The sequence below is a fragment of the Microtus ochrogaster genome, chromosome 5 (genome assembly GCF_000317375.1).
Source record: "Microtus ochrogaster isolate Prairie Vole_2 chromosome 5, MicOch1.0, whole genome shotgun sequence".
NCBI lineage: Eukaryota > Metazoa > Chordata > Mammalia > Rodentia > Cricetidae > Microtus > Microtus ochrogaster.
Genome location: NC_022012.1, coordinates 62,215,917 through 62,242,432, shown reverse-complemented (window position 1 = coordinate 62,242,432; position 26,516 = coordinate 62,215,917). Strand labels below are relative to the sequence as shown.

Below are 26,516 nucleotides of genomic sequence, written 5' to 3'. Positions count from 1 at the left end.
TGAACACAGTGTCCGTGTAATTATTTCGGGTAGAGCTAGCCATGTGGGCGGCCGGGTGCCGGGACGCAGCCCCGCCGCTCCTATTTCTACAGAGTTGATCAAGTGGTGTCAAGCAAGGAGATAAAGCTGGTGTTCACACACAGACCTCACAGGGCAGACTACACTAAGTGTACACACTGTGACTGACACGTGATGGGGACACACTTTGTGGTTTAGTTGATCAGTCCCAATGAGACAAGCAGTCATACTCTTTCTGCTAGGTACCAAACTGAGATCCATGGCAGAGACATATACTTAATGAGTTTTTTATCCTGGGATTTGGGTGTGTGAGGTTAGGGCTGAAAGTAATCTAGAAATATCTCACTCCTGAAAATCAAAACGTTTCTGCTTTATCAAGACACTGAAGAAAAAAGTATCTGTTTTATCCACTTATACAACTCTAATGCCAGGAAATCAATCACAGTTTCCCAGAAAACAGAGAACGTGACAGCGCAAATGCTTTAAAGGTAAGAAGAGTTTTGCAGTAGGCTATACGCAAAACACTTCTGGACACTCAATTTTTAAAAATATCAAAGACAGCTCACTGTTAAAATGACAGTAGCTGTTTCATAATAATAAATTTGTAAGATTTTTTTCCCCCTAAAATGTCTCCCTGGAAAAAAAGAATTCAAGAGCCATCCAGAGATGACGGGAGAATGTTGTTATTAAACTTCAAAGTGCTCTCCTCTCCTTGGCATCTGCCCCAAAATACCCCTCTGCTATACCGATTTTCTAGCATGCCCAGACCAAAGGTCACTTGACCTTTCTTTACTGAATCAAGGTTCTGTACAATCTTCGGGACACGTGAAAAGGCCGAGCTGAATCTGAGCCCCTTGTGTTGCCCTGTGTTTACAGTCCAGTCACAGGGATTAGAGACGAGGAGCGCCATTTTAGAGCTAAAGACTGGCTGCCCTCAGTTTCTGTACTGTGAACTGAGGAGGCCAGCACGACTTCAAAGACTGAGCGAGTGGAGCCACACAGAGGCACCACAGGCCATAATGGGCACTAAGGAAAAAAGCGACAAATCTCCTTGTGCTGAGTCTGCATCCAATCCATTCCCCATGCACAAGTGCTGTTCCACAAGCGGGAAAATCAGTGTTCACCGTATCAGCTGTGTTTTGGTTTACTGCTTACAGATTAGAAGCAAAATGTTTTGATTAGCAGAATCTTAGCTGTCCCAAATTTGGCTGCGATGTAGATTTGAGTCATTCAGTTGGAGATGGTTTCGCTTAGATGTGATGGCTCATATCAAGGGTATGTCTGATTATAAGTGTGCCATGTTTTTAATCTGTTTCCTCTTGCTTTCACTCAGGGAGGTTATTCAACTTACCCAGAAGAGACTGGGCACGGTGAGCAGAGAACCTAGCTGAGAAGGGAAAGAAGCAGCTCGCACACCCTGTTAAGCGACCTTCAAGTTCTAGATCGTTAGATACCAACTTTGAAATTATTCCAAGACAGATGGTGAAGGGTCAGAGCAGAGAAATTTGAACAAAGCTAAGTTGGCCAATGACAATGTGGAGGGAAGAGGCTTTTTCTACGAGGACCCAACCAACAGGAAGTCTTCAGCAACAGCTATGCGATAAAGGGAAAGGAAAGGACTATAAACTCAGCTTTTGGCTATGTGACGAATATTAAGAGCAAAAAGGCAAGATCGGTCTTACTCTTTCCGGTACAGTGCCCCCAGTTCCCAGAACACAGTGAACAATGAGCCTTCCAAAAGGACACTAGACTGTGCGTTCCCTCTGCATTTCCACCTCCTCTGGTCGACCTAGAAGCCTCTGAAGAAGCCGAGTCATTCGCCACAACAGAAAGCGGTTGTCTCTTTTCACCAGTGGGAGAGGAGGAAGAGAGGCGGGGAGTGGAGTGGGATGGGGGCAGTGGTGGAGAAGGCAGCCTCCTGCCTTTGTAAAGGATTCCCAGCCTAGACATTAACAGGACCTGAATCTCCTCCAAGAAACAGGGTTGCCTAATGGTCCACTTTTATAAGCACGATAATGATTTATGGTTAAATGCAACAGTTAAACCCCAAATCATCCATATTCTCTGTCAAGTTCCCAAAGTATCTACTTCTGTCATAGTCATTCTCTTTATCAAAACATCAATCTCTCTCTCTCTCTCTCTCTCTCTTTCTCTCTCTCTCTCTCTCTCTCTCTCTCTCTCTCTCTCTCTCTCTCTCTTCTGTTTAAAATCCTGTCAATGTACCTTTCTAAAGTCTCTGTCATGTAACTGACAGGCATTCTTGGATGCACTCCTCTGGCCAGGTTCATGTCAAAATGCACCACACGTCTTTTAAAGATGAAAAAAACACCACTAATGAACATTTTTGATCCCTTATGTATAACAATTATTACCATGTTATTTCTTTAGCAGCACGTACCTCTTTTGGTAAAGACACCAGTTTATTTCTGTCTGCATTCAAGTTGCTCAACTTCTTAAGTTTTCCAATGCTCTTAGGTAAAGTCTATTAAAATAATACATTTGTTATTAACTTATCACAATTTTAAAAACATAAGTCAACAGAAGAAGCAATTATTTACAGGGACTTATTTTTTTTTTTACAAGAGTATCAAAAGAAAATGTTAGATGAATATCAGATGTCTTTAATGGTCACCTGGGGAAATGCAATGACATATTCTAAGTTCTGTTGATGTGATAGTATGTTTGAAAGAAATTAAATCAAAGGTGGAGATGGGGCCGTAATATTCTTCCACTCAACAAGTGTGTATCTGCACCCTCAGGGTTTATGTGTGTCCTTCCAGCACACCAGACAACCACAGGTGGACGGTGGCTTTGACGTGTGGAAGCTAGAAGGTCACGCAGCTGCTGTGAGGCCAGGGGCGCAGAAAGCCCCACCTGGGTGTCAAGAGAGGTAAGCAGGCCTGGCACGCACAGCAGAGCCCTACAACAGCAGGCAGGCTCCCGCGGCTCTCCAACACCACACAGAATCTGAGGGGGACTAGAGTTGTAACCAGTATGGCTTCTATTTGTAAGCCTAAAGCTCCGCTAACACTGGACGATCTGGGAACTTCTGTCACGCCTGCCAGAGGAAGGCCATCTGCGGAAGGACACTGCAGGGACCCAGCGCGTCTAAGACTCTGCTCTTTGTGGGCTGTCTCTCACTGTACCCAGAGGATACTACTTCACTTAGTAACGCATGAGCAAGGAGAAGAAAGAGGAGGGAAAGGAGGAAGTGTGGGCTGTTAAGAAGAGTGGCCAAAGAAGAGAGCAGAGAGAGCCAAGCAGCCGCCTCTTAACAAAGCACATACAAGACAACCACAGTAGAGAAGGCAATGAACAGTGGGCCTGACCTAGGAAACAAAGGGAAGGGCCGGAGGGGGCAGACAGCAGAGACCAGCTGCCACCACGCTGACCCATCCTCGTGCGTGCACTCTTGACCCTGGTGGCAAGAGGAAGCTTGGTCAAAGAGTGAGTCTAGTCCGGGCAGCTGCCTTCAGTCCTTGTTTTTAGGGTAGAGATGGCAGTGGGCTTGTTCAAAGTTTTCAGATGCCATCCTCCATCTCAGAACACAGCAGTCTAAGCATCCATCCCCCAGACCCTTCCCATTCCTTCTGGTGCGCTAACACACCCAGGACACAGCCAGTCACAGGCAGGCTGCGGTGGGAGTGCAGTGCAAGGCTCTGGGTATGGAGCAAGCTGGTCTTCAGGCCACACCTTACTATGACAGAGAACCCATCCCCGCACCAGGTACTCACCAGGAGACGGTTTTCTGTAAGAACCAATTCCGTGAGATTTTCACAATCCCCAACTGCTTCAGGCAACTGTGTGAGTCTGTTCTGATCGAGCTTCAAGATTGACAGTTTCTTTAGTTTTCCTACAAAAGTGCCATTTAAACTCATTAGTTGTGATTCTTTGCCTAATCACCACTTGATTGTTTTTTTTTTCCTAGCTGCTGTTCTTTTTTGTTTTAAATAATTACTTATTTTCTCTTCAACTAGCTTTTCAAACTCAAACTGTACCACTCTCATTTAGATCACTGAAGGTTGAGTGCGAAGAGCAATTTGTTCGGCACATCAGAGAGTCAGTAATTAGAAACAAATTATTTGAAAGGGCTAACTAAAAAGACTGTGAAAGCCAGAGAATTTCATGAAGGACAAACAGCTACCAATGCATTTGTAAGAGAGGATTCGAGAGAAGCGCGTCTGACCCCGCCCCATGGCTGGAAGATCTGACTTGTCAGCGAGAACGCAGTGACTCTGTGAAAACCCTCACAGGAGTAGAAAAAGGTGGAAACTCCAGAGCTTCTCAACAGGAAGTCTTGACAGACACCCACAGGACAAGGAGAAAGAGAATGAGTCTAATGGCCACCTCCAAGTCCCCAGGGACAAAAAGTAAACCTAAGTCATTTGAATTCTTCCTTCCAGCTGAAGTCAGGGAAACAGTGAAGGCACCCTTCATTATCGCCAGTGTCTGTTATTATGAGATCCTAGCAAGGACACCATCGCATTAAATGAGAAGATCACCTCCACACAGAGAGAAACATGAAGCTGGGGAAAGAGGAGTGAAGGAAGAACTCCACAGCCTTGGGCAGAGGCATGGGGCAAGGGAGGACTGGCCATTCCTTCGCTCACTGTGTATCATAATCAGTAAGGTACTAAGTCCCCAGTGGATCCCACAGGCCCCTGCTATGATAGAGCTACCAGTCCCTGCGTGTACTCTTTTTCCCTCTCTCCCTCTCCCCGCCCCTCTCTCTATCTCTGTGCATTATATATAAAATAATTATTAGCACATATCTAAAAATTAACATTTTAAACAGTTGTGCAAAACAAATAAACATACATTGATTTGGTTCTGCTTTCAAAATTTCTGAACAACCAAAAAAAGCACATTAACAGACATTTCTCTCTCTTACAGGATTAGCAATGCATACAAGGAACACATTACGAAAACCCCTATTTAAAGAAAAACAAGTTCAGGCCCTTGAATAATGAGAAAGAAGATAAGATAAGACATTTTTCACAGCTTAAATAACAACACTTGTTCCATCACATTCTATACTAATTTCTCACCCTGGTCTAAGCTCCTTTATAAGAAAGGAAATGGAGCGGGTAAGGTTGGGCGGTGCACGCCTTTAATCCCAGAAATTGGGAGGCAAAGGCAGGAGGAGTTCTGTGAGTTTAAGCCCAAGCTTTGCCTACAGAGCAAGTTCCAGGACAGCCAAGGCTACATAGGGGAACTCTGTGTCAAAAAAAGTGAAAGAAAGGAACGAAGGAAGGAGGGAGGGAGGGAAGAAAAAAGGGAAGGAGGGAGGGAGGGAAGAAAGGAAGGAGAAAAAAGGAAAAAGCAAGAGGTAATGTGAGGAGGTCCTTCTGTACATGTGCTGCTTTTTTTGATTAATAAATAAAGAAACTGCTTTGGCCTGTGATAGGGCAGAGTAGAGCTAGGTGGGAAAACTAAACTGAATGCTGGAAGAAAGAAGGCAGAGTCAGGAAGAAGCCATGGAGCTGCCAGTTGGAACCTTGCTGGTAGGCCATGAGCCTCGTTGTAAAATATAAAATAATATGAATGGGTTAATTTAAGATATAAGAGCTAGCTAGAAAGACGCTTAAGCAACAGGCCAAGCAGTGATGTAATTAACACCGATTCTGTGTGGCTATTTCTAGTCTGGGCGGCTGGGACGGAACAAGCGGCCTCTGCCAACAGGAAGGTTAAAAGATCTCCCCTAGCACATTACAGATGGCTCAGCTCTATCGCGTCCCCTTTAAAAGCACCTTCCCAGTGTGTTCATATCAAGAGGATGGAGCCCAGTAAAGACCTAAGTTCTAGGACTGTTTAGGATACTGATATGAAATGTCCTAGTGACTACTCATTTGTGCTCTAATAGTGACTAAGTCACTTTTACAATTATGGGGCTCGGATAACGTAGACATGAATCAACACTTGAAAGTAACAATACCACAGGTACCACCAGGATGGACTGGCGTAGCTGAAACTGCATTAACTATCCCTTGCCTTCCTTATAAAAACAAGCAATGGGAAGTCCCATTCCTAGCCCTGAACAACAATGAGCAACGCTCAAGACGGCAGCAGGTGGAACCCTATGTCGGCTACGTTTCAATACTTACCAATGCCATCAGGAACTGTATCCAGTAAGTTCTGGGAAATGATTAAGTCTGTTAGCGAGGTCAGGCCACTGATTTCTTCAGGAAGTCTTTCCAACCTGTTTTCAGAGACATCTAAGCAGAGCAGGCTCTTCAGATTCCCTATTTCCTGTGTTCATGGCACGGAAAGAGAAACACATGCTTGAAGCTGGCACAGCATAGCACAAAGGAATTTGCTCTAGATTTTTCACCATCAAACCCAGGTCTGCATCACAGAAACAGGAGCAGAAAGAACACGAGAGTTGGAAGACCAGGACGGATGCTGTGGAACGCTGGACATGATGTGACCGTTGCAAGCGTGACCTCACACCACACAGGGGTATCTGCACACGATCAAGCAGGTTACAACTGGAGCACAGATTGAGTAGGGGCTCACAAAGCCTCACCCCCTCCCCAAGTGAGCAGTTCAGTGATGGCTGAAGGAGAAAGGAAAGTTCTTTTGCTTTAAGGGCACGGCCCATGGTAGGTGGGCCCATACCCATGTGTGTGTATGGGCAGTACTAACTGGACTTGGTGGGTCTAAAATAAAAGTAAAATAAAGATGACATGAAGTTGGGAGGAGATGAAGCAGAGTGAGGGGAGTTGGAGGAAGGGAGTGGAGGATAGATATGATCAAAATACATTATATATATATCATATAATATCATACATCATATATATGAAAAACTGTCTTTAAAAATCCTCAGTTCTTTGGGAGGCAGAGGAGAGCAGATCTCTGTGAGTTCAAGGCCAGCCTGGTCTACAGAGTGAGTTCCAGAATGGCCAGAATTGTTAAACAGATAAACCCTGTGTCAAAGAAAAAAAAAAAAAACAAAAACTCCTCAGTTCTGGGGCTGGAGAGATAGCTCGGTGATTAGGAACACTGACTACTCTGCTAGAAGACCTGGGTTCAACCCCCAGCACCCACATGGGAAGGATATAACCATCTGTAAGGCCAGACCCAAGGGACCCCACACCCTCTTCAAGTCTCCGGATAGCACTACACAAGTGTGGTGGACAGACACATGTGCCAGCAAAATGCTCACACATAAAATACAAAAATAACAAAATAATTTAAGGCCTCAGTTCTAAGCATGTTACTTCAGCACAAATCTAGATGTGAATATCTGAGTACATTCCTAGACTCTTTCCAATGAAAATGATAAACTATTTTTTTATGATAAACAGAGCCTGAAGGAGAGGTTTAGTAGAACTTGATACTAGAAGCAAACGGGACTTTGAAATAAGCACTTAAAGAGCAATTCATTGGCGATCACATTTCTCTGTGGTTACAATGCCACATGTCACACAGTCATTTATACACATTGCTCAGACATGTACTCTCCCCTTTTAATACCACATGGCCAGTATTCTATTACACTCCTGGTCCTCCACAGTATTCCCCCATCCGGCAAGGATCTCACACACGTCCCAGGGAAATCTCAGTATCAGTCAAAGGCAGCCCAAATTTCAGAAGTAGAGTCTCATTAGTTTCTCAGCTCCATTAGTCATTAAGAGACATCATGATTAACCTCAGGGCTATCACAGAACAACGACGAGTCTAGCTGAGTGCGTCCTTCTAGTGTCAGAGTTCCTGGCCTCTCACTGTGGCTCGTACCCACAGCTCACAGCCCGTCACCCCTGGGCCACCATCAAGCGGGCAGCACGCAAACTATTTTAAAATGTGATCAACCACAACATGAAAGGCACGGCCTGTGAACACTCAAGATTCAGACTACGTGGCAGAGAAAAGGAGGGAACAAGACATGGCTGTGGTGCTGGGGAAGGCTTTCTGGGGGAACTTCTCAACCGGTTCATCTGAAACGAGACCTGTCTGCTAGACTCCACTCTAGAATGAAATGGCCCGTTTCATTTAGAACATGGGTCTCATTTGATGACAGCAGAGAAAAGACTAAACATCATGGCCCCCAGCTCAAACCGTGAGTGCAGTGGGGAGCAGGGGGAAGCTCTTAAATTATTTTACATTAACTACCACAGGGGGGAAAACGCAGTGAAAAAAAAAATACCCTAAAGCACTTGGGCACAGCAGCAAAGTAGCAGAGATATATAGTGTCTCAATTACGGTCTTTATCATCCACAGATCTAATGGCACAGAGTAAACCACACTGGGTAGGAAGAACAGATGAAGTACAGACTTCGGCATCTATAAAGATGGCAGGCTGGGTTTCCAGTCTCCCTGTGACATGGTACAATGGTGAAAGCTCATGGCCTTTTTGCAGATGTGGTTTTTTTCAAAAATGAGATGGCTCAGTGGTTAAAACATTGCCTGTTCTTCCAGAGGTCCTGAGATCAATTCCCAGCAACCACATGGTAGCTCAAAACCGTCTGTAATGAGATCTGTGCCCTCTTGAGAAAGAGACCTGGTCAGTTATCCTCATCAACTTAGACCATGAAATTCAATACGGACAAGTTCAACAGAACCACCATATATGGGCTGCCCGTGCATGTGTCATTATGGTCAGGACAAAAATTTCATTCTTTCATTTTCTTATCTTTGGGGTCTTCTGGGAAGTCCCACGAAGCAGGGAAGACACGGTTCACTGCTGTTGCGGCACATTTTGTGAGACTCACTATGAATTACCTGAGGTAATTCAGACAGTTGATTTCCATCCAACCAGAGATCCTTCAGATGTAGGAGCGCCCCAATTGATTCTGGCTGAAACAAAAGGTGACATTGTAGTGACAAGGCCCCAGACCTCCATCTTCCATCATGAGAGAAAGAATTATCAAATGGGAAAAGGGTACCACAGCAGGCTTGGCTGCTATTTCTCTCATGTCAAGACTCTGTCCCTAAAACTGCCCCAACCTCCTCCCTAGAATGCAAACCACGGCGCCTCACGGTCAGACCGCTAGTCCTGACTTCCCCAAACCATATTTCTCCACCATTGTGAACCGAAACTCATTTCCCAGGTTTCCTAGTTGTACCTGAAGAAAGACATCCCTACTGAACTCAAAATCACTTGAGATCATAAGGGCAGAGAACCATCAAATCTCTCAGATACACACTTACCAAATTATAGATTTCATTGTTTCCTAAATCAAGTTCTTCCAGTCTCCTTAGCTGGGTGAGAGAGCTGTTGAAATAACCAACAACAAGAATGCTCAGAGAGGCTATAGCACACAGAGAAGCACACTTCCTTTCTCGGACTAGTTTCCAAAAGCAAGGTTCATTTGGATGTGGTAGGAAGCACTGCTCAGGAAACTATCCTGCGAGTCGCTCTGCACAAAATGCCCTCTTCCTTTCCCCAAAGACTCACTCAGGAAGATACGTAAGAAGATTCTCTCTCAGTTCCAGTGAAGCCAGGTTATAAAGACTAGAAATTCAGAAAAGAAAATGGTGTTAAGAAAACGCCTTCAACATTCCTACTCCCCCTCCACCATCCACATCCCCCACATGCTGATCTTACTAAAACCTTTCCCGTTACTCCCCAGAATAGAAACATAGACCACAATCACCATCCACCACCACCACTGATGAACATAATCTTCACGTCCCAGATTTCAATACAATGGCATTAATAAAAGTATAGTATTTGACTCACAAATACCTTACACATGAGACAGGGAAATAACTTCCCAGTCATTGAAGACGACCACTCCCTGAACTAAGATAGGTGCCAACTATGTGCCTCTCACCTTCAGAATGTTAAAAATGCACTGTTCCTAGAACAGCAGTACCTTTAATCTCAAGGGGCGGGGACTTCTTCCCGCTATCAGTGAAATACCCTGCTTGTTTTGAATAGAGTGCCCTGGTCTGACAAGATGGCTCATGGGTAAAAGCACTTGCCACCAAACCTGACACTCTGAGTTCAAGCACCAGAATTTGCTGGTGGAAAGAGAGAACCGATTCCTGCAAATGGTTTTCTTACCTTTACTGTGGCGTGTTCCATCCCATAATAAACATAATAAAAAAGAAAATCAACCTGGGGGGGGTGTCTCAACAAAAGCCCAGTGCTCTACCTCATGGCCACCTCCCTTTTAAGGAGCCAGGACTAATACGATGAGACGCTCTGACCATACATCTGACTTAATGCAGTAGCTATATTGACGCTGCTCTTACCCTTACTAAGCCCTAGCACAGATCCTTGCAGCAGATTGTCCTGCCTTTCAGGACACTGTGGAGCAGGCAGAGGCTCTCCCTAGCAATGATTATCTGGGTCACTTTCAGATAAGAGTCAGTGCCTCGCTAACAAAAGCCCCCACCTCCTGGACTACCTCAGCACTGCATGACACAGATTCCAAACAGCCACCACCCTTCACTTCACAGGTACCTAGGCTCCATGCAACCCCAAGCAGTTTTGCTAATATTGCTTTAGCAGCATTTAAATTTGGAGGGATTTTATTTCTGAGTATCAGCACTAATCTTCCTTAATCCTTTACTTTCTGTTTTTCCAACAACAAAACTAGGACCATGTGGACTTAAAAAAAAAACAAAACGGCATAAATATGAGTAAACAGTCCTTCCACCTATTGGTACAGAGATGCATCTTTACCGAGAATATTTTCAACTATGCTAAGCACAGTATACACTCTATATCATATCCAATTATAAGCTAAATAAGGGATTGGAGAGATGGCTCAGCAGTTCAGAGCACTGGCTTCTCTTCCAGAGGGCCTGGGTTCAGTTCACAGCACCATGCAATTCCAGTTCCAGGGGATCTGTTCTCTCTGGCATTCATGGGCACTGTATACACATAGTGCACACATAAATCCATACACATAAAAATAAAAATTTGAAAACCGAATAGTTTCCCTCAAAAACCAAAGCAAAGAAAGATGTCAAACAATCATAATTTGATTTAAGAAAATCAAAATCCTTGCTCTAAATAATCACTCATGGACTTATCCCCAATGTTTTCCTGATGGACTAAAGCTGACTGGCAATGGCCTGGCAACGGAAGTTCTAGTTTCTTTCTGTCAAGGGTTCACATGGAAGTACTGCCATGGTGGTGGTGGTGGTGGTGGGGGGGGGGGATAGCTATCCAGAACTAACAAGTACAGTGCTGACAGTCACACCTAGAGAGGGAAAAGCAGAGATTTGATTTCAGAGATGTGTTCACGTCACTGCACGGGTTTATTAGAAAGGTGGCAAACCCGTCTACATCACATTTACATCTTTTTAGAATCACTGGTGGAGCGGTCTTCTTACCCATCCAGCACCCGTTACTTCCGTATCTATTTTGACTAACTAAGGACGTCTACTGATAGGAGGAAAGTCCTTTGCGTCAGAAAATTTCACTTACTGGGCACCATCAAATGCATTTTAAGATTTTTTAAATTATGTGACTGATGTGTGTACAGAGGGCTGTGTCTGCACAGACGAGTGCAGGCTCCCCCGGAGTGGGAGCTGTATCTGTCAATTGTGAACCACCTTGACGATGAGTGCTGAGAACAAAACTCAGGTCTTCTGCAAGAACAATACACACTCTTAACCACTGGGTCCTCTACAGGCTCATCAAATGCATCTCGAAAAGCTGCTTTATACAAAAGTTGAGTCTGTGTTGTACCACGTTTCTGAGGTTTGGATCTGAGCACCTCCACCTGAAACACAGAAGGGAGGAGCCTGGAGGGAGGAGGGGCTGTACAGGGTTCCTCTCACACCTCTTCACACCGAGTCAGTCCTGACCATCTGTGGGCAACATCATGATGGCACTCAGAAGATGCGGCACCCTGCATCAGGAAGAAGCAACGCCACAGTCCAACCTGGTCACACTATCAGGTATCTCAGGAGCTCGCTTTTGCTGGAAGTTTCCCAGCAACACATGGAAACCATTTCTTGATCTCCAAGGCACACAGTCATCTCACCTCCTTAACCAAACCAAAAAGCACTGCGAATTTTACCACTGTGTGCTGTTAAAAACATGACACATGGGATTGTATTCAGTTGTAAATAAACTTGAAATTTTCAGGTGATGGATGGAACAAGAAAACAGACAGCAAGGTAGCACAGAAAGACAAACGCTGTATGTATGTTCTTTCTTACTTGTGGCTCCTGGCTCCTCATCTTCAGACGGGAGTGTACAAGAGTGAAAAGTAGATGGGACCATGGGGTGGGGAGAGAGGCAGCTCTAGAATGCTCAGTAGGACACAGGTGCTGTGAAGCTGGGATGAGTGGGAAAAATTGTCATTTAAGTGGGGGGGGGTGAAAGGAGGAGGAAAATAAGGCTAAAGATGCTCGAAAAAGCCATAGGGGTCCACTGACGGCAGTGGCGACAGAAGCCGGGCTGGCCCCACCAACGGCTGACTAACTCGGATCCCATGCTTTGAGTGGGTCCATTCCAACATCTACCCCACCCATGAGCTGCTGTAGCATGTGAAGGAGCCAGTCCTGCAGGAGCAGACCTGCAGGCCCGCCATGACTCTGACAACAGCAGGATATCCGAGACGACTCTCGGCAATGGCCCAGTTCGTCCAGAAACCCTGAACCAGACCAATGTCTCATTGCAATGGATATTTGTGTGATGTGTGTGTGTGTGTGTGTGTGTGTGTGTGTGTTTATATGTATGCATGCACGTACGTGACACCAACTTCTACTGCCACTGTGAAGACGGATGAGTCAGTGGAGAGGTGGAAAAGACTGAGAAATGGAGTGGTGAGTGAGCGGTAGAGGTGGAGCTAGAGATGAGACAGCAGGGAGAGGTGAGAGAGAAGCCTGCGGTCGAGGTTAGAACAGCTGTCGAACAGGGCCAAAGGGGAGGGGTGCTGCAGCCTGGACCCTGCACCATTCGGTCACAGCCCCCACCACACACACACACACATACACACACACACACACACACACACACACACACACACACACTGCCACACTGCCCCATCTCCCTGGTTCTGAGCAACAACACAGTGTCCAAGATGAAAGAACAGATCATTTTCTGGATTGGATCCCCTCAAAAGACCTCTATGGTCCACGCTGCACCTGAAGAACCATTCGGTATCCATGGTACACTGCCTCAGGCCTGCTGAAGCCCAGGGATCTTCTGGAAGTCCATGGTCCTATAACAGCTGGAAGCCGTGTTGATGTCCCTGGCCCCAGGTGCCACTGAAGGCCGGCCATTCAGATGTCCATGGGCTGTGCTTCCACTGCGGGCTATACTGATGTGAGAGGCCTACACGGCAACTTAAGGCCATGATGATGTCTGGGTCTGTGCTGCTGCCGAGGGCCATGTCTGGGAACGTGTGGATGTCCATGGCCCGGATTACCTCCAAGGGCCATGTGAATGTCTGTGGCCTGTGCTGCAGCCTGAAGCAATACTGATGTCTATGCTGTGCTACCACTGGGGGGCATAGAGATGTGAGTGGCCTGGGCTGCCACCTGAAGCCATGGTGATATCTGGGTCCAAACTGCCATGGAGGGCATGTCTGAGCCCGTGGGCCTACTGCGGTAGAGGGCCATGTTAATTCTGTGGTCTGTACTGCCACTGGATACTATGCTGAGGTAGGTGGCACACGATGATGCTGGAGACCATGCGGATGTCCATGGTCCATGTTGTCTCCAGAAACTGTGTGTAAATCCATGATTAGTGTTCCTGGTGTGCCAAGAGCAGGGGAGTTGTTTCTCCCATGGCATTGATGACTGCAGACTCAGTTGAGAAAGAGGGACATAAAAGGCTTCTGTGACAACCCCTACCCTTCCTCAGCCCCCTAAAAAAAATAGCAGCCTAGACAGAAAGCCACCAAAGAGACTCTTAAAGACTGTGATAGGGATGATGAAGTGTGGCTCTCCACATTGATGGTTTCTGGCAGGGAAGCAGGTGGGGCAGACTCAGTTCTCTTTAAGAGGCTGCCCACCAGGAGTTTGACCATGCTCTGGTGAGTACGCGGGCAACACACACTGAACTTGTTTTTTTTTCTTCTTCTTCTTCTTCTTTTATTGGCGGGGAAGGAGGTGTAACAGGAAGTCTAAAGGGGGGGGGCAGACCTGGGAAGACTGGAATGAGAGTGCTCAGGATTCATGATGTGAAATTCCCAAATAATCAATAAAAATACTATGAAAAAAAGCCGTGGTGGAAATTATTTGTTTACTTAAAACATGTGTATGCATAAAGGCGTGAACACACACACAAACTATAGTTTAAATACAGTGACTCCACTTGGGGTGATAATACTCCTCCCAAGAGCCATTAAAAACAAAACCTCAAGTGCTAGGCATGTAGCCTTACACTTACCATTAGCATATATACAAATATGGCTCCCAGCAATTAAAAATAAAGATCTGGACATTATAGTCAGACTCTGCAACCTCAGGATGAAAGGCATTCTTTGTCTGAAAGGCTTAAATCCTGGTCTGTTTGGTTGAGATATTTTATTATTAGCTCTCAATGTCTTCTAAATACTGTGTCTGTTATAGTAATTAGTACTTAATATATTTTCCTTTCAAATTAATCAGGCTAGTCATTTAAAAACATGAGACATCACTTGTCCCTTAGCACACTTGGGCACATTAGAAAAACACACGTTCAGTCACTGTCCACAGAAAGATCACAGTAATCATTTCCTACCACTGAAATCTTGAGAGGACAGACCCCAGGATGGGGAGCCACTGGCACGGCCATTTCTTATCTTACATACATTGCAATTTACACAGAAAAGACTTTGCCTAGAGACTTCTGAATCTGGACAAGCCAGAGGACAGCAGACTAATTTGAAACCACTACGCGCTTGCTTCTCATTAGCAGCTCGCTTTGGAATGTGCTAGACCAAAGTACAGGACCTACCAACCCACTGCAGCACACGCTTCTCCAGACTGCCGGGGTTAAGAGTGGACACAGCCCAGGGTCCACATCAAGGCCGTCAGACACTGATGCCAAGGAGACAGTCTCTTCCCTCAATTCCCATGACACAGCACTAACATGGCATCTGTTCCCACTCACAGTGAACAGCATCTCATCTCTAACAGAACCCACAGAAGAACGTGCTACTGAGGAGCCCAGAGAAGAGGCACACACCTTTAGTCCCAGCGCTAAGGAGACAGAGACCGGCAGATACACACATTCAAGGCCAGCCTGGTCTACAGAGAGAGTTCCAGGACATTCAGAGCTACACGGTAAAACCCTGTCTAGAAAACCCAAAAAGAAAAGGAGAAAAAGAAAATGTGCTGATAGGTGCTGGAGTTCCGGGCAGGGCTGGGTCCTAGGACAGTAGCAGCACTACCACTGAGCCTTGTCTTCAGCTCCCAGTCTTTTCTTCTTCTTAAAGATTTATTCATGTTATGTGCAATTGGCCTGTAGGTCTGTGATGTGTATTACGTGCATGCCTGATGCCCATGGAGATTAGAAGAGGGCACCAGGTTCCCTGGATCTGGAGTTAAAGATGCTTGTGAACCACCATGTGGGTGCTAACAACTGAACCTGGGGACTCTTAGCCAACAAGCCACCTTCCAGCTCTGCCATACAACTTGGAGTAGAAACCTGGCATCGACCGTACACCGCCACACTGCACTGTTTTCCTCACTAGGCTCTGTCTCCTTTTCTACCTTGTACAGACTTAATTTTTAAAACAGTATCTCACTACCTACACAAACCTTAATTTTTAAAATCATTCTATTTTAACAAACAGCTCATCTTTCAACTTTCAGTCCTGGCAAGTTACTTTCTCTGCAGTCCTGCTGGGATGGCCTCACTGTCCTCTAGTGACAATTACTCCTGCCACTAGCACTGCGCCTGCCCTCAAGCAGTGGTGGGTGAGAAAGCTAACAGGCTCAAGGAACAGGAAGCCTTGCCTCCTGCAACCGCTCCTGTTTCAGACAGTTCAGAACAACAGGGCAGAAGTTACTTTCTCTAAGTCAGAATGGGGGCTGACTGCACTTTTAGGATTCTATTTCAAGTGACTGAATGAGTGACTATTTTGAGAAATTCACATTTTTTATAACTGTTTTAAATAATACTCTTTTTAAACCATTTTGGTTCTCCCCCTCATTTCCATTACCAAATCATCTAGAAAACAGAATAAAAGATACTTATATCAAACAAATGACAATATACTGCAAAATCATAAAAAAAATAACCTACAAGCATTTACAGTTGAGTGAAAAAAATATACTTTTTGCTGGTGAAAGTACTCTACCTATGCCTCCAGGCCTCTAACTTAAATATATATATATTTGTTTTTGAAACAACATTTTCACAGCAATTTCCAGGCTTCAAAAAAGAATATTTAATATGGTAACAGTTTTCTCTAAGGTTTTTCTCTACTGTCACACCACAGCTAAGCAGCCTAGCACCAGGCTTTGTCAGCCAAGGCCTCAAGGCTTGCTTAGTTCAAGTTCACTGATATCAAGGTCACTGGCTCCAAGGACAGCACCGACAAAACCAGATCCACACGTTCTAGCTCCGTCTGCCAGGGAACCTAACTAAGGCCTGCCAACTCATTCTGTTTCTACCACCAAATTATCATAATTACATGCTTACTGATAAGAACTCTTCGATGACCCATGGCTGTGCTGGGAACTACACTGGCTCATCACAGACAATTCTGCTATTCTAGGCACGCTACGCTTCAAGGAGAAGTTTTAATTAAAGGAGCAGGGAACACGCTTATGCTGACTTCTTTTTTTATAGCATTTCAAGTAACATGACTGTTTCATGGAAAAGTTACACAAGGTCAAGACAAAATAGCATACCGCCCAATACCGCCGCAGGCTTCCCAAGTCTTTAGCATGCCCTGCTAGTTCCCCGGGGTCTCAGTCTCCTCCGACCCTCACCCCCACTCTGCATCACCTGAGCACTGTAAAGACTGGACACATGTAATTACTTGCTTGCCAGGGGTAAGTAATTGGACTAGTGACCTCAGAGCAATTCATCAGTTATTACATTCTCTTACTGAAGTGTATAAACCCTATGTTTTTAGCACATTTTATTCACAAGCTATACAAATATTATTACTAGTTCCAGAAAATGTTTATCCTTTCCAAAAGATTCAAAGTCATTCTTGTATGAACATGTTTTTAATTCTGAGTATATATAACTAGAAGAATTCATTAAAATTCTATCCACATTCTTCAAACTTGTTCTGCCCTTCAGCCTCTAGCAACTACTGCTTCTTTTCTTATAGACTTGACTGTACTTGCTACTCTGTATAAACAGAGTCAAATGGCATGTGACCTCCGGGGTCTGGCTTTTTTATTGTTTTAACTAAACATCTTTTCAGGGTTCATTCATGTTGCAGCATGTAGCAGTACTTCGTTTCTTTCATAGCCGTTTATTGATTGATATACATTTTGCTGACCATTCTCTCATGGATCCTAATTTGAATGGTTTCTACTTGGAGGGTATTATGAAGAAGGCTGCTATGAACTCACCAACCAATTTTTGAATGGACATGCCTTTAAATATGGCTAGAACAGCCGGGCTCTGTGGGAGCTAAGGTCAGCTCCGGGAGAGAAACTGCCCACGCTGCTGCAAGAGCGCTGCACTGGTGTACTTTCCCACCAGCAGGAGGCAAGGTCTCAACTGCTCTAACTATGCAAAGACACTTGCTACCATGTACCTTTCTGACAACCATCCTAGCAGGGGCCAAGTGCAGATGCACAGAAAGACTCGGGACCTAAGATACTAAGACCCTGGGAAGAAGGAAGAAACAAAATGTGCCAACTGTGAGAACTGTGCAGTTTAAAGACGGCCGTATCTGCAGGGGAAGACTCAAATTCTCCAGCTAATCGACCACGCACAGCACAGAAGATGCTGACTGCACGCAGGGTGGCCGGTGCCCGCCTTGGGAGCAAGGGTGCTGCGGTGGCGGCACAAGCACTTGGGGAGCACCTGCCTCGCTGCAGCTGCCAGCCACACCTCACCCTGCTCCTGACTTCCCTCTCTGCAGTCTGTTCCCTGCTGCCTTTCACTGCAGGCCGGAAGCAGCTTTAAGCTTCCTGGCAACAAAGGCAGAGAAGTAAATGTGAGAAATGTCGGAACTGTTACCAAAGCGAGACAAGCTTCCCATTCTTCTGGTAGATATCTTTCCCTAAAAATAACCGCTTTTCTCCCTCACAACTCCTTATATCAGAAAAATTAAGAAGTATTAATAGACAATACTTATTATTCTTCATTACAAAGTTTTATGGCAATAGAAGCTGTGCTTTCCATAGTTTCTTCTTCAGAACCACTTTTTACAGCAGCTGAGTCCAGAGCACTGCATGGGGACAGGCTAACACGGTTCTGGTGGAGATTCCAGGACTCCTCATCCAGGACCTATGAGGTCTCGTTGTACTGAGGAGTGCATTCGGTGTGCTCTGCTGTGGTGTCCACCCAGCAGGGAAACAGGAGTGCTACCCAAGATGCCTGATGTAACTGGAGTCCTGATGCAGTGCCTGTACTGATTACAGACACACAGTTGAACACCCATAGACACAGAACGGAAGCGATTACAGTATGGGGAGTAAGTGGCAGGGCAGGGAAGCTTCAGGACTGGGATCTACTTCACCTCGGTCCGCCATCATGGAAGGTGTGGCAAAGAGAAAGGCTTTTAACCTTTACATGAAGATTAGACTTCAGCCGGTTTAGAAAGAGAGGGTACCACACAGACTTGAAAATCCATCTGTCTGAAAGGCTTTGGGGTTTTCTGCTTGGTTTATACATGGATCTGCAGCACAGTAAAATCTGCACACCGCATGCCTGCAGATACACATGTTAACAAAGGTCTGAAACTGCAGGGCCCAAGTTTAACTAGAAATGTGTGTGTGGCCAACTTTTCAAAAGTAGAGCTAACGGACACAAAGATCCGCAGAGATCACTCAAGCACTGGTTCTCACTTCCCAGAGCGATCTGGGAAGACATCACCAGAACCCACTGAAGCCCAGAAAAGCAAAGTTTGAGAAGCGCTGCTGTAGAGCTTAGATAACACCCTAACAATCATCTAATAAAAGGGTACTCTCCACACACCTACAGTAGACCTTTACAGTCCTTGCATTTATTATTTTAAATATAATGTGTTATATACCAATGTATTGCTCATATTAAAAATATACATAAAATGTTATGGGACATAAAAGAAAATTATACATACATATATGTGTGTATATGGTTATATATTTGCACATATTATATAGCACACACACAGACACACATACATACACACGGTTAAGACAGGTCTTACTTTGTAGTCCTGGATGTCCTGAGACTATGTGGATCAAGCTGACCTGGAGCTCATACAGTTCCTCTGCCTCTGGGACTAAAGGTGTGTGCCACTATGCTCAGCTTTAATTTTTTTTTTATTAAAAATAAGAAGCCCTACAATGTATGCTGCTACACCACCACCCTTCTCTGCTCCAAAGAGTACTAGGCTGATAATACTTAATTATCTTTATGCACGTACAACACGGGCAATACTTAATCATTCCAAACATTTTGCTTCACATTTGGTGAAAACAACAGGCTAGACATTGCCTCAGCTTCCGGCTATAAGATAAGAAGGCCGCCCTGCAAAGGCAGGTGCATTTGCTAGGTCACCACACCAGCTTCTGCATTTCCCTCTAATTATGGAAAGGTCTTTGTTAAGGTTCTGTTGATAAAACTGCCATCTTTCCTGACTGGCTTTTTTTTATTATTTTTAAAAAAGAAAAGACATTATCTTTCTGCATTTTACCTACCAATCCCAGTTCCCACTCCCTCCACCTTCCCCCCTAACCCACCCTTCTGACTGCTTTTTATTAAAGGAGTTTGAACAAGGTATTTCTTAGTTATTCTTATTTCTTCTCTTAGGAACGCTCTGTTCAGAGCCATAGCCCATTGTTTAACTGGGTCATTTTCTTGACTCTTTGCTTTCTGAGTTCTTTGTATATTGTGGATATTGATCTATGAGCTGTATAGCTGGCAAAGTTTCTCTCCGCTCTGTTTTCACTCATCTGATTGTTTCCTTTGCTGTACAGGAACTTCTTAGTTTCATGAGGTATCACTTGTCCAGTGTTGGCCTAAATTCCAAGCAAATGGAGTCCAGAATTCAATTCCCGGCATCTATATCAAGCAGTTCCAGGGAGCCTGATACCCTCTTTTGCCTCCAGGAACATTCACAAGCACATGGCATACACACACACACACACACACACACACACACACTTACTTTAAAAACAAAACTTCAAACAAACTAGATTTCTTACAAATAAAAAACAACAGTACAGTTTATAACCATTAAGATTTAGGAACAGCTGGGCACTGGAGAATGGCTCGGTGGGTAAGTGTAGACACACATGCTCAACATGATTAAGAATCTGAATTCCAGAATGTAAAAAGCTGGGTGTGGCCAAGTGTTTGCCTGTAACCCCAGTGCTGACAGAGGCGGAGATGGAAACCTCTGGGGATTGCTGGGCACCAGCTCAGCTCTAGGCTCCCTGAGAAACCCTGTCTCAAAGGAATAGACTAGAGAGTGACAGAGAGGGAGGACGCCTAACCTCCACTGTCCTCTGGCCTCCTCACACAAGCCGCTGTGTGTACAGAGGAGCACACACAAATGAAAGGCTGACTTTCATCTTTCCTGACGCGATACGGAAGGAGTGGCAAATGGTACCGCGTCCCACAGCTGTACAGGCAGAGGGTGCGGCTGACAAGCTCCCTCTCATCCCTGGCACCCACAGACGTCCGTAATAACTTACTTCCCGATATTCTCTGGCAGAGTCTGCAGTGAGATGTCATTTACAGAAAGACACGTTAGGTTCTGTAGCTCAGGAAAGCTCTCTGGCAACCTACAATAACGACAACAACAACAACGTTAATTCAAGAGAAAGGCAGTGCACGCTGAGTGTAAAGACAGACTTCTTCCACACGGTTGGTGGCTGCAATAGCCTCCTGCTATTTATTATGGAATACCCGCCTTGGCTTCCTATATATACTACACCTGTAAGCAGAAGCAGACGGCTCTGTCTACAGAGGGAAGCACAGGCCCTGCAGATACTGAGAGAGGGATGTGCAGATGTGCACGGCCTCCTAGAGAAGGTGCTGAGGCTTGCTGGGTGTTCTAGGAGAAAGAAAGATGCTGCTGCTGCCGCTGCTGCTGACCCTGGAGCCCAACCTCCGAGGATCTGGGGGTGTGACGGCACACACCTTTAATCCCAGGGCTCGCAGGCAGAGGTAGGTAGGTCTCTGTGAGTTCCAGGCCAGCCAAGGCTGCACTGACCACAGCCTCACTGACCACATCGCAAACAAAAAAAGAGTTAAAATCCCAAGGAACAAAACAAAACAAGAAATCCTGCTGAGAATGAAAACACTGCCCTGATTAGAGAAATTGCAGAAAAAAATTTAGCTAGCCCGTGGGGTTTTAAGCTGCAGGACAGCTGCAGCTCAGAATGCCCAGAGCAAAGGATTACTCTACACTGATGGGCTGCAGCCAACTGCTCTGCTGTCTTCTTTTTAATTCAAGATGTCACTCATTTAAAATAACTTTATCTTTCACTACGCAGTCCATACAAAAGCACTTTAATGTCTCAAACTCCACAAAATGGTAAGGAGTTGATACAAAATCATCATTTAAAATTTACAAAGAACGGAGGCAGGGGGATCTCTGTGAGTTCAAGGCCAGCCTGGTCTGCAAGAGCTAGTTTCAGGGCAGGCTCCAAAGCTACAGAAAAACCTGGTCTCAAAAAAGAAAAAAAAAAAATTCTAGTTTCAATATTCCTAGTTACCCGTATTTAGAAGGAAAATCATGACTCAAGATGAAAGAATTTTAACACATCTAAAATGATCTCTCTCTCTCTCTCTCTCTCTCTCTCTCTCTCTCTCTCTCTCTCTCTCTTTCTCTCTCTCCCAGCATGAGCAGAACTCTGACTTTAGTAGTGAGCTCTTAATCACTATACTGTCTTTTCTTTTGCTAGGTATGTATTTTTTTTTAAAAAAAAAGAAAAGCAAAAAAGAAATCCTGTATTAATGTTTGACATGTAATATAAGTTAATTTCATAATTCAAAACTCAAAATCCAGGTACCAAGAACAGGGCATCAACAGGAATGTTTTATTACATTATTGGGAATCAATTGCTGAAGACTGTTACTTATATTTTAAAAGACAAAACTTATAAGGCCTGTCTGGAGTTTTGTCCGGCGTTTATAATCTTAATAATCTTTATAATCTTAAAAATACCTAAAATGTTCCTAAAGCAAGTGAAATGCTTTAGTTAGCTGCTCTGCCCTTCTGCCAGCTGCGGGCTTAGGTAAGGGTGGCACGCAGGAGTGCATACAGCAGAATGAGGGGCAGAAACCGGGTGAGGAGCTTCTACCGCTCTACACAGTAGCTGCAGGGTCTAAAGTCTGCTCATCTAGCTGAGGTTCCCTCCCCAGCCATAAACTAAGTGTGCCAAGCTAAGCAATTAGCGAGTCCCCTTCAGCTCACAGATAACATCTTAATTCTTAACGTCAGGATACCTGTCAAATTGAAATGATCCTTTTCCCTAAGGATCCTGTCACAGAGGAGACCAGGATAAAACACGGGAGTGAAAGTCTCACGTAACCTGAGTGTGCTCTAGCTGAGAGCGCCTTCGGATGATTGCGGAGACAATGTTAACAGGAATGAGGAGGAGAAAAGGAGAAAAGCAGAGGCGATTTAACTGACTGAGTGGCTAGGTCTCAGTTGCAGCAGCCAGAGCATCCCAGCTTGCCAAGCCGTATAAGCTGCCTTAAAGCTCCGCTAGCTGCGCAGTTCAGTGAATGCCCGCTGAGCACTTCCTTCGAGAATTACAGCTGGGCTGGAGACACGATAATAAGAGAGAAATGCAAGTCACTTCCTCATGTCTGTGGGGGAGTCTTTATTAGAAGGACAGCTTACGTGTAAATGTCAAGTGCTACGGGAATACAGTGCAGAGAGGGTGCTGTGGAAGACCAGAGGGGCATCAGGGAGAAAGCAGGGTGCTCTCCCAGGTTGAAGGAAGGGGAAAGATCAGAACTGTCGGGGAGGGGGCTGGGAAAGGAACTGAAGTGTGTCATGAGTACTCAGAGACTGACAGGGCAGCCGAGGGCAATCAGGGTAGAGGCTGTGGAAGCACACTGTAGCTGAGGAGACCCTCAAAGCCCTGGGGGAGCACGCACGTAAGGGGACAGGAAACAAGAGAGGTTCTGAGAAGACATAACTGTGTGAAGGTTACTAGGAAACAGGATCCAGCTTGACGACAGTAACGAGTTAAAAAAGGTATTAGACTTATGCAGCATAAGAGATTGTTATTTTTCAGTCATAATTGATAAAAGTATCAGTCACTGAAATCCAAAAGAAAGAAACCAGAAACACCATGAAAATATCTAATTCTGGGAAATGAGATATGGGTGAAGCAAAACTAAACAGGGAATTGTTCCATACTCAGGGAATCTCAATTTTAACATGAATAAGATAAATCCAGCTCAATTTTAAAGGCAACAGCTATGTTCAGTGGCTTGAAAAATCCTACAAATGGACTCACTGGCCCAGAGAAACCTTTAGAGCACACACCCAAGAGTCGTCTCTGCATTGCTGTATGGGTACCAATTCATTTCCCCTGGCAACACAGGCACCTGGAGGCAGGAGGCAGTGGACTCCCAACTCAGGTGGGCCCCAAGGAAGGTCACGACCGTGGCCCTCAGCCAGGCGCAGGCAGTGTTCTGTGAAACCCCAGGAGAGGCGGAGCTGCACTGAGTAGTAAAACGGGCAGGGGCCACACTCAGAATGAGAACCCTAAGGAAACCCCACAGCTACTGCAAGAGTAAGGAAATAATGGTGTCAGGAAGGTTTTCGTAGCTGGGTGGTGACAGACACCTTTCCTCCCAGCACTTGGAAGCCAGCGGCAGGCAGATCTCTGTGAGTCTGTAGTGAGCATCGTCACAAAAGCGAGTTTCACAACAGTCAGAACTGTTATACAGAGAAACCCTGTCTTGGGAGGGAGGGGGGGGAAGGTTTTTGTGTGTGTGTATGTGTTTTTGAACAGAAAGCTGATGTTATAAATGTTTCATTACTGCAGTGTAAGAAGTAAGACTTCCCTGGCTGGGTGTATAACTCAGAAGAAGATCGCGTGCCTAGTAACTGTGCAGCCCCAAGGTCAATAAAAGGGAAGCGACTTTCTGGGTAAACACACGGGAATCTCTCTGGCCTCAGTCTAATCCTACAAGTCAGGAGATGAATTGGGAACTGATTTTTATTTGAGTTTTTACATTTATTTAGCGACACACACACACATGTGCGTGTACACACCACAGTGCACATACGTGTGACATGTACATATGGGAGGCCGGAGGACAGCAAGACAACCCTCAGGAGTTAGTTCCCTTCTCCTATGTTGGTTTCAGGAACTGAATTCTCACCATCAGATCTGCTGCCAAGTGCCTTTACCTGTTGAGCCACCTTGTCGACCCAACTGAGAATTTTTTTAAGTTACACGTCTTCATGCTACTCAAAAATGTGTTCTTTAATGCCTGCTTTACCAGTCCTCATGAACTCCTTGTCCTCAGTCCTAACAATTCCATCACTACCAATGAGCCCTCTTCCACTGCATATATCAACACACTAAGAGTCAATCCTATTTGGCGGGGTTAGTGCCCCCCCCCCCATGTTGTATTCCTTCCCCAGGCTTCCCCAGACATGCTACCCCGAGCACTGTAACTAGGTACGTCAATTGGAAGGTTACCTGGTGAGGGGGTTTCCACTGAAGTCGGCTACCTGCAGGGCTTTACAGAAGGAGATGCTTTCTGGAATTTCGGGAATATCTAGAGGAGCAAAGAAAGATCAGCAGCACTGTTAGCGTTTTCATGTTTAGGACTGAATACAACCACAGAGAGAATCCAGACGCTGTGACCTCATTCAGTGTAGCCCCAGCTTGTTGGAACTATTCTCCTACATGTCTGCAGAAAACATGTTCTTTGAGGAAGCACATGAAAGATGTGCGTGCCTCCGGGTGTAGTGCACATGTCTGTAGTCCCAACTACTCAGGAGGCTGAAGCAGGAGGATCACAGGAGTGCAGGAGTTTAGGGCTATGATGCGCTATGCCGATCAGGTGTCCGCACTAAGTTTGGCATCAATATGGTGACCTCCCAGCAACAGGGGACCACCAGCCTGCCTAAGGAAGGTTGGAAAAATGTATGGGCTCAGTGAGCACAGGCCCTGGGTTTAATTTTTTAGCTGACATATTTGGAAAGGTGCCAGCAGTTGATTTGGCTGGTAGGCCGAGATGTGAATGAGAAGACGGTCTAGTGTGAAGTAGCTGGAGCGGTCTGATATGCCTTGGCTTGGTTCAGATAAAGACACTGGAGAGGATTTGCTGTGTAAGACCTAAGCCTCCACAATGGGGGCAGAGAGGACAAGCTCTTCACTCGCACTGCAACAGACAGGCTGTGAGAGGGGAACCAGCACACCGGAGGAGCTGCCACTGCTTCTCTCTGTGTGCCACACCTTACAGTGCTGGCCGTGGCTGTACAAGGGGACAACTTAAATCCAATGGGTCAAACTGAATCCCAGAGCAGCAAGGGTCAAGAGGCGGTACCGAACCGCCAGAGGGAAGGTGAGCTCACTCGTCACAAGGGACAACGTGGGCAGAGCAACGTTCATAATGGTCTGATTCGTGAAGACCTTTGGCACTGGGTAATCAACCATGACGCTCCCTGAAGTGAAACAGACATTAGGCCTAAGCTCCTGCTTTAGCTATATACGCAGGAAAATTGTATGCTAAGTGAACGGCTGTCTCGAATCATAGCGGCATTCAAGGCACCTCGACCAATTTCTAGACTTCAGCTAGTTTATAGATCAGAACCCCTTGAATGAAGGGAGGCCATGTCCCTTTGAGGAAGGGCCCCACTGCAATAGTGGGGAGGTTTCCTATTCTTCCATCTTTCACTCCCATCCTTCCCTTTTATAACTGGGGGAAAGGAAATAACCAGACCTGTCAGAGCCTATTAGACAGTGGCTCACAACAGAACTGACTCTGGGAGTCCCTGAAGGGGTTGCGGTTCTCAGGCAGGTGACAGGAGGATCACAAACCGTCGAGCTGGGACTCCAATGGCAGCAGATGTCACAGTGCCATCCTCGCCTGAGCAGAGAGTGACCTCACAAATGCTTTTATCTCAAGACCTGTTCTTAAGGACCAGGAGAAACAATTCTCTCACTCTTCTACCTCACGGGTGTTATTAATTCTCCAGCCCTGTGCTACAACTTAGTTCATGGGGATTTGATCATTTGCCTTTTCCACATGGCATCCAAACAGTCTAACCATGCTGATGACATTAAGCTGACTGGGTCAAGTGAGCAGGAGGGAACAACCACTCTGAACCTATAAGTAAAGAATGTGCATCCAAATATGAGTAAGGAACCCACCAAGGCCAGCTGGCCTGGGTCTGAAAGAGCCTGGGATAAAACCAGACTCGCTGAACATAGCGGACAATGAGGACTACTGAGAACTCAAGAACAATGGCAATGGGTTTTTGATCCTACTGCAC

The 26,516-nt window shown here is 45.5% G+C and overlaps 1 protein-coding gene across 1 annotated transcript in view; it reads right to left on the bottom strand.

Moving 5' to 3' along the window:
* Positions 1–26,516, bottom strand: part of Lrrc1 (leucine rich repeat containing 1) — a 114,637-nt gene that overhangs the window by 19,974 nt on the left and 68,147 nt on the right. The window contains exons 3-10 of the mRNA XM_005347603.1: positions 24,715–24,793; positions 20,734–20,823; positions 9,416–9,472; positions 9,169–9,232; positions 8,740–8,814; positions 6,123–6,267; positions 3,753–3,871; positions 2,417–2,500 (exon numbers count right to left, since the gene is read on the bottom strand). Of these exons, the coding sequence (XP_005347660.1) occupies positions 2,417–2,500; positions 3,753–3,871; positions 6,123–6,267; positions 8,740–8,814; positions 9,169–9,232; positions 9,416–9,472; positions 20,734–20,823; positions 24,715–24,793 (713 nt within the window). The remainder of the gene's footprint in view (positions 1–2,416; positions 2,501–3,752; positions 3,872–6,122; positions 6,268–8,739; positions 8,815–9,168; positions 9,233–9,415; positions 9,473–20,733; positions 20,824–24,714; positions 24,794–26,516) is intronic.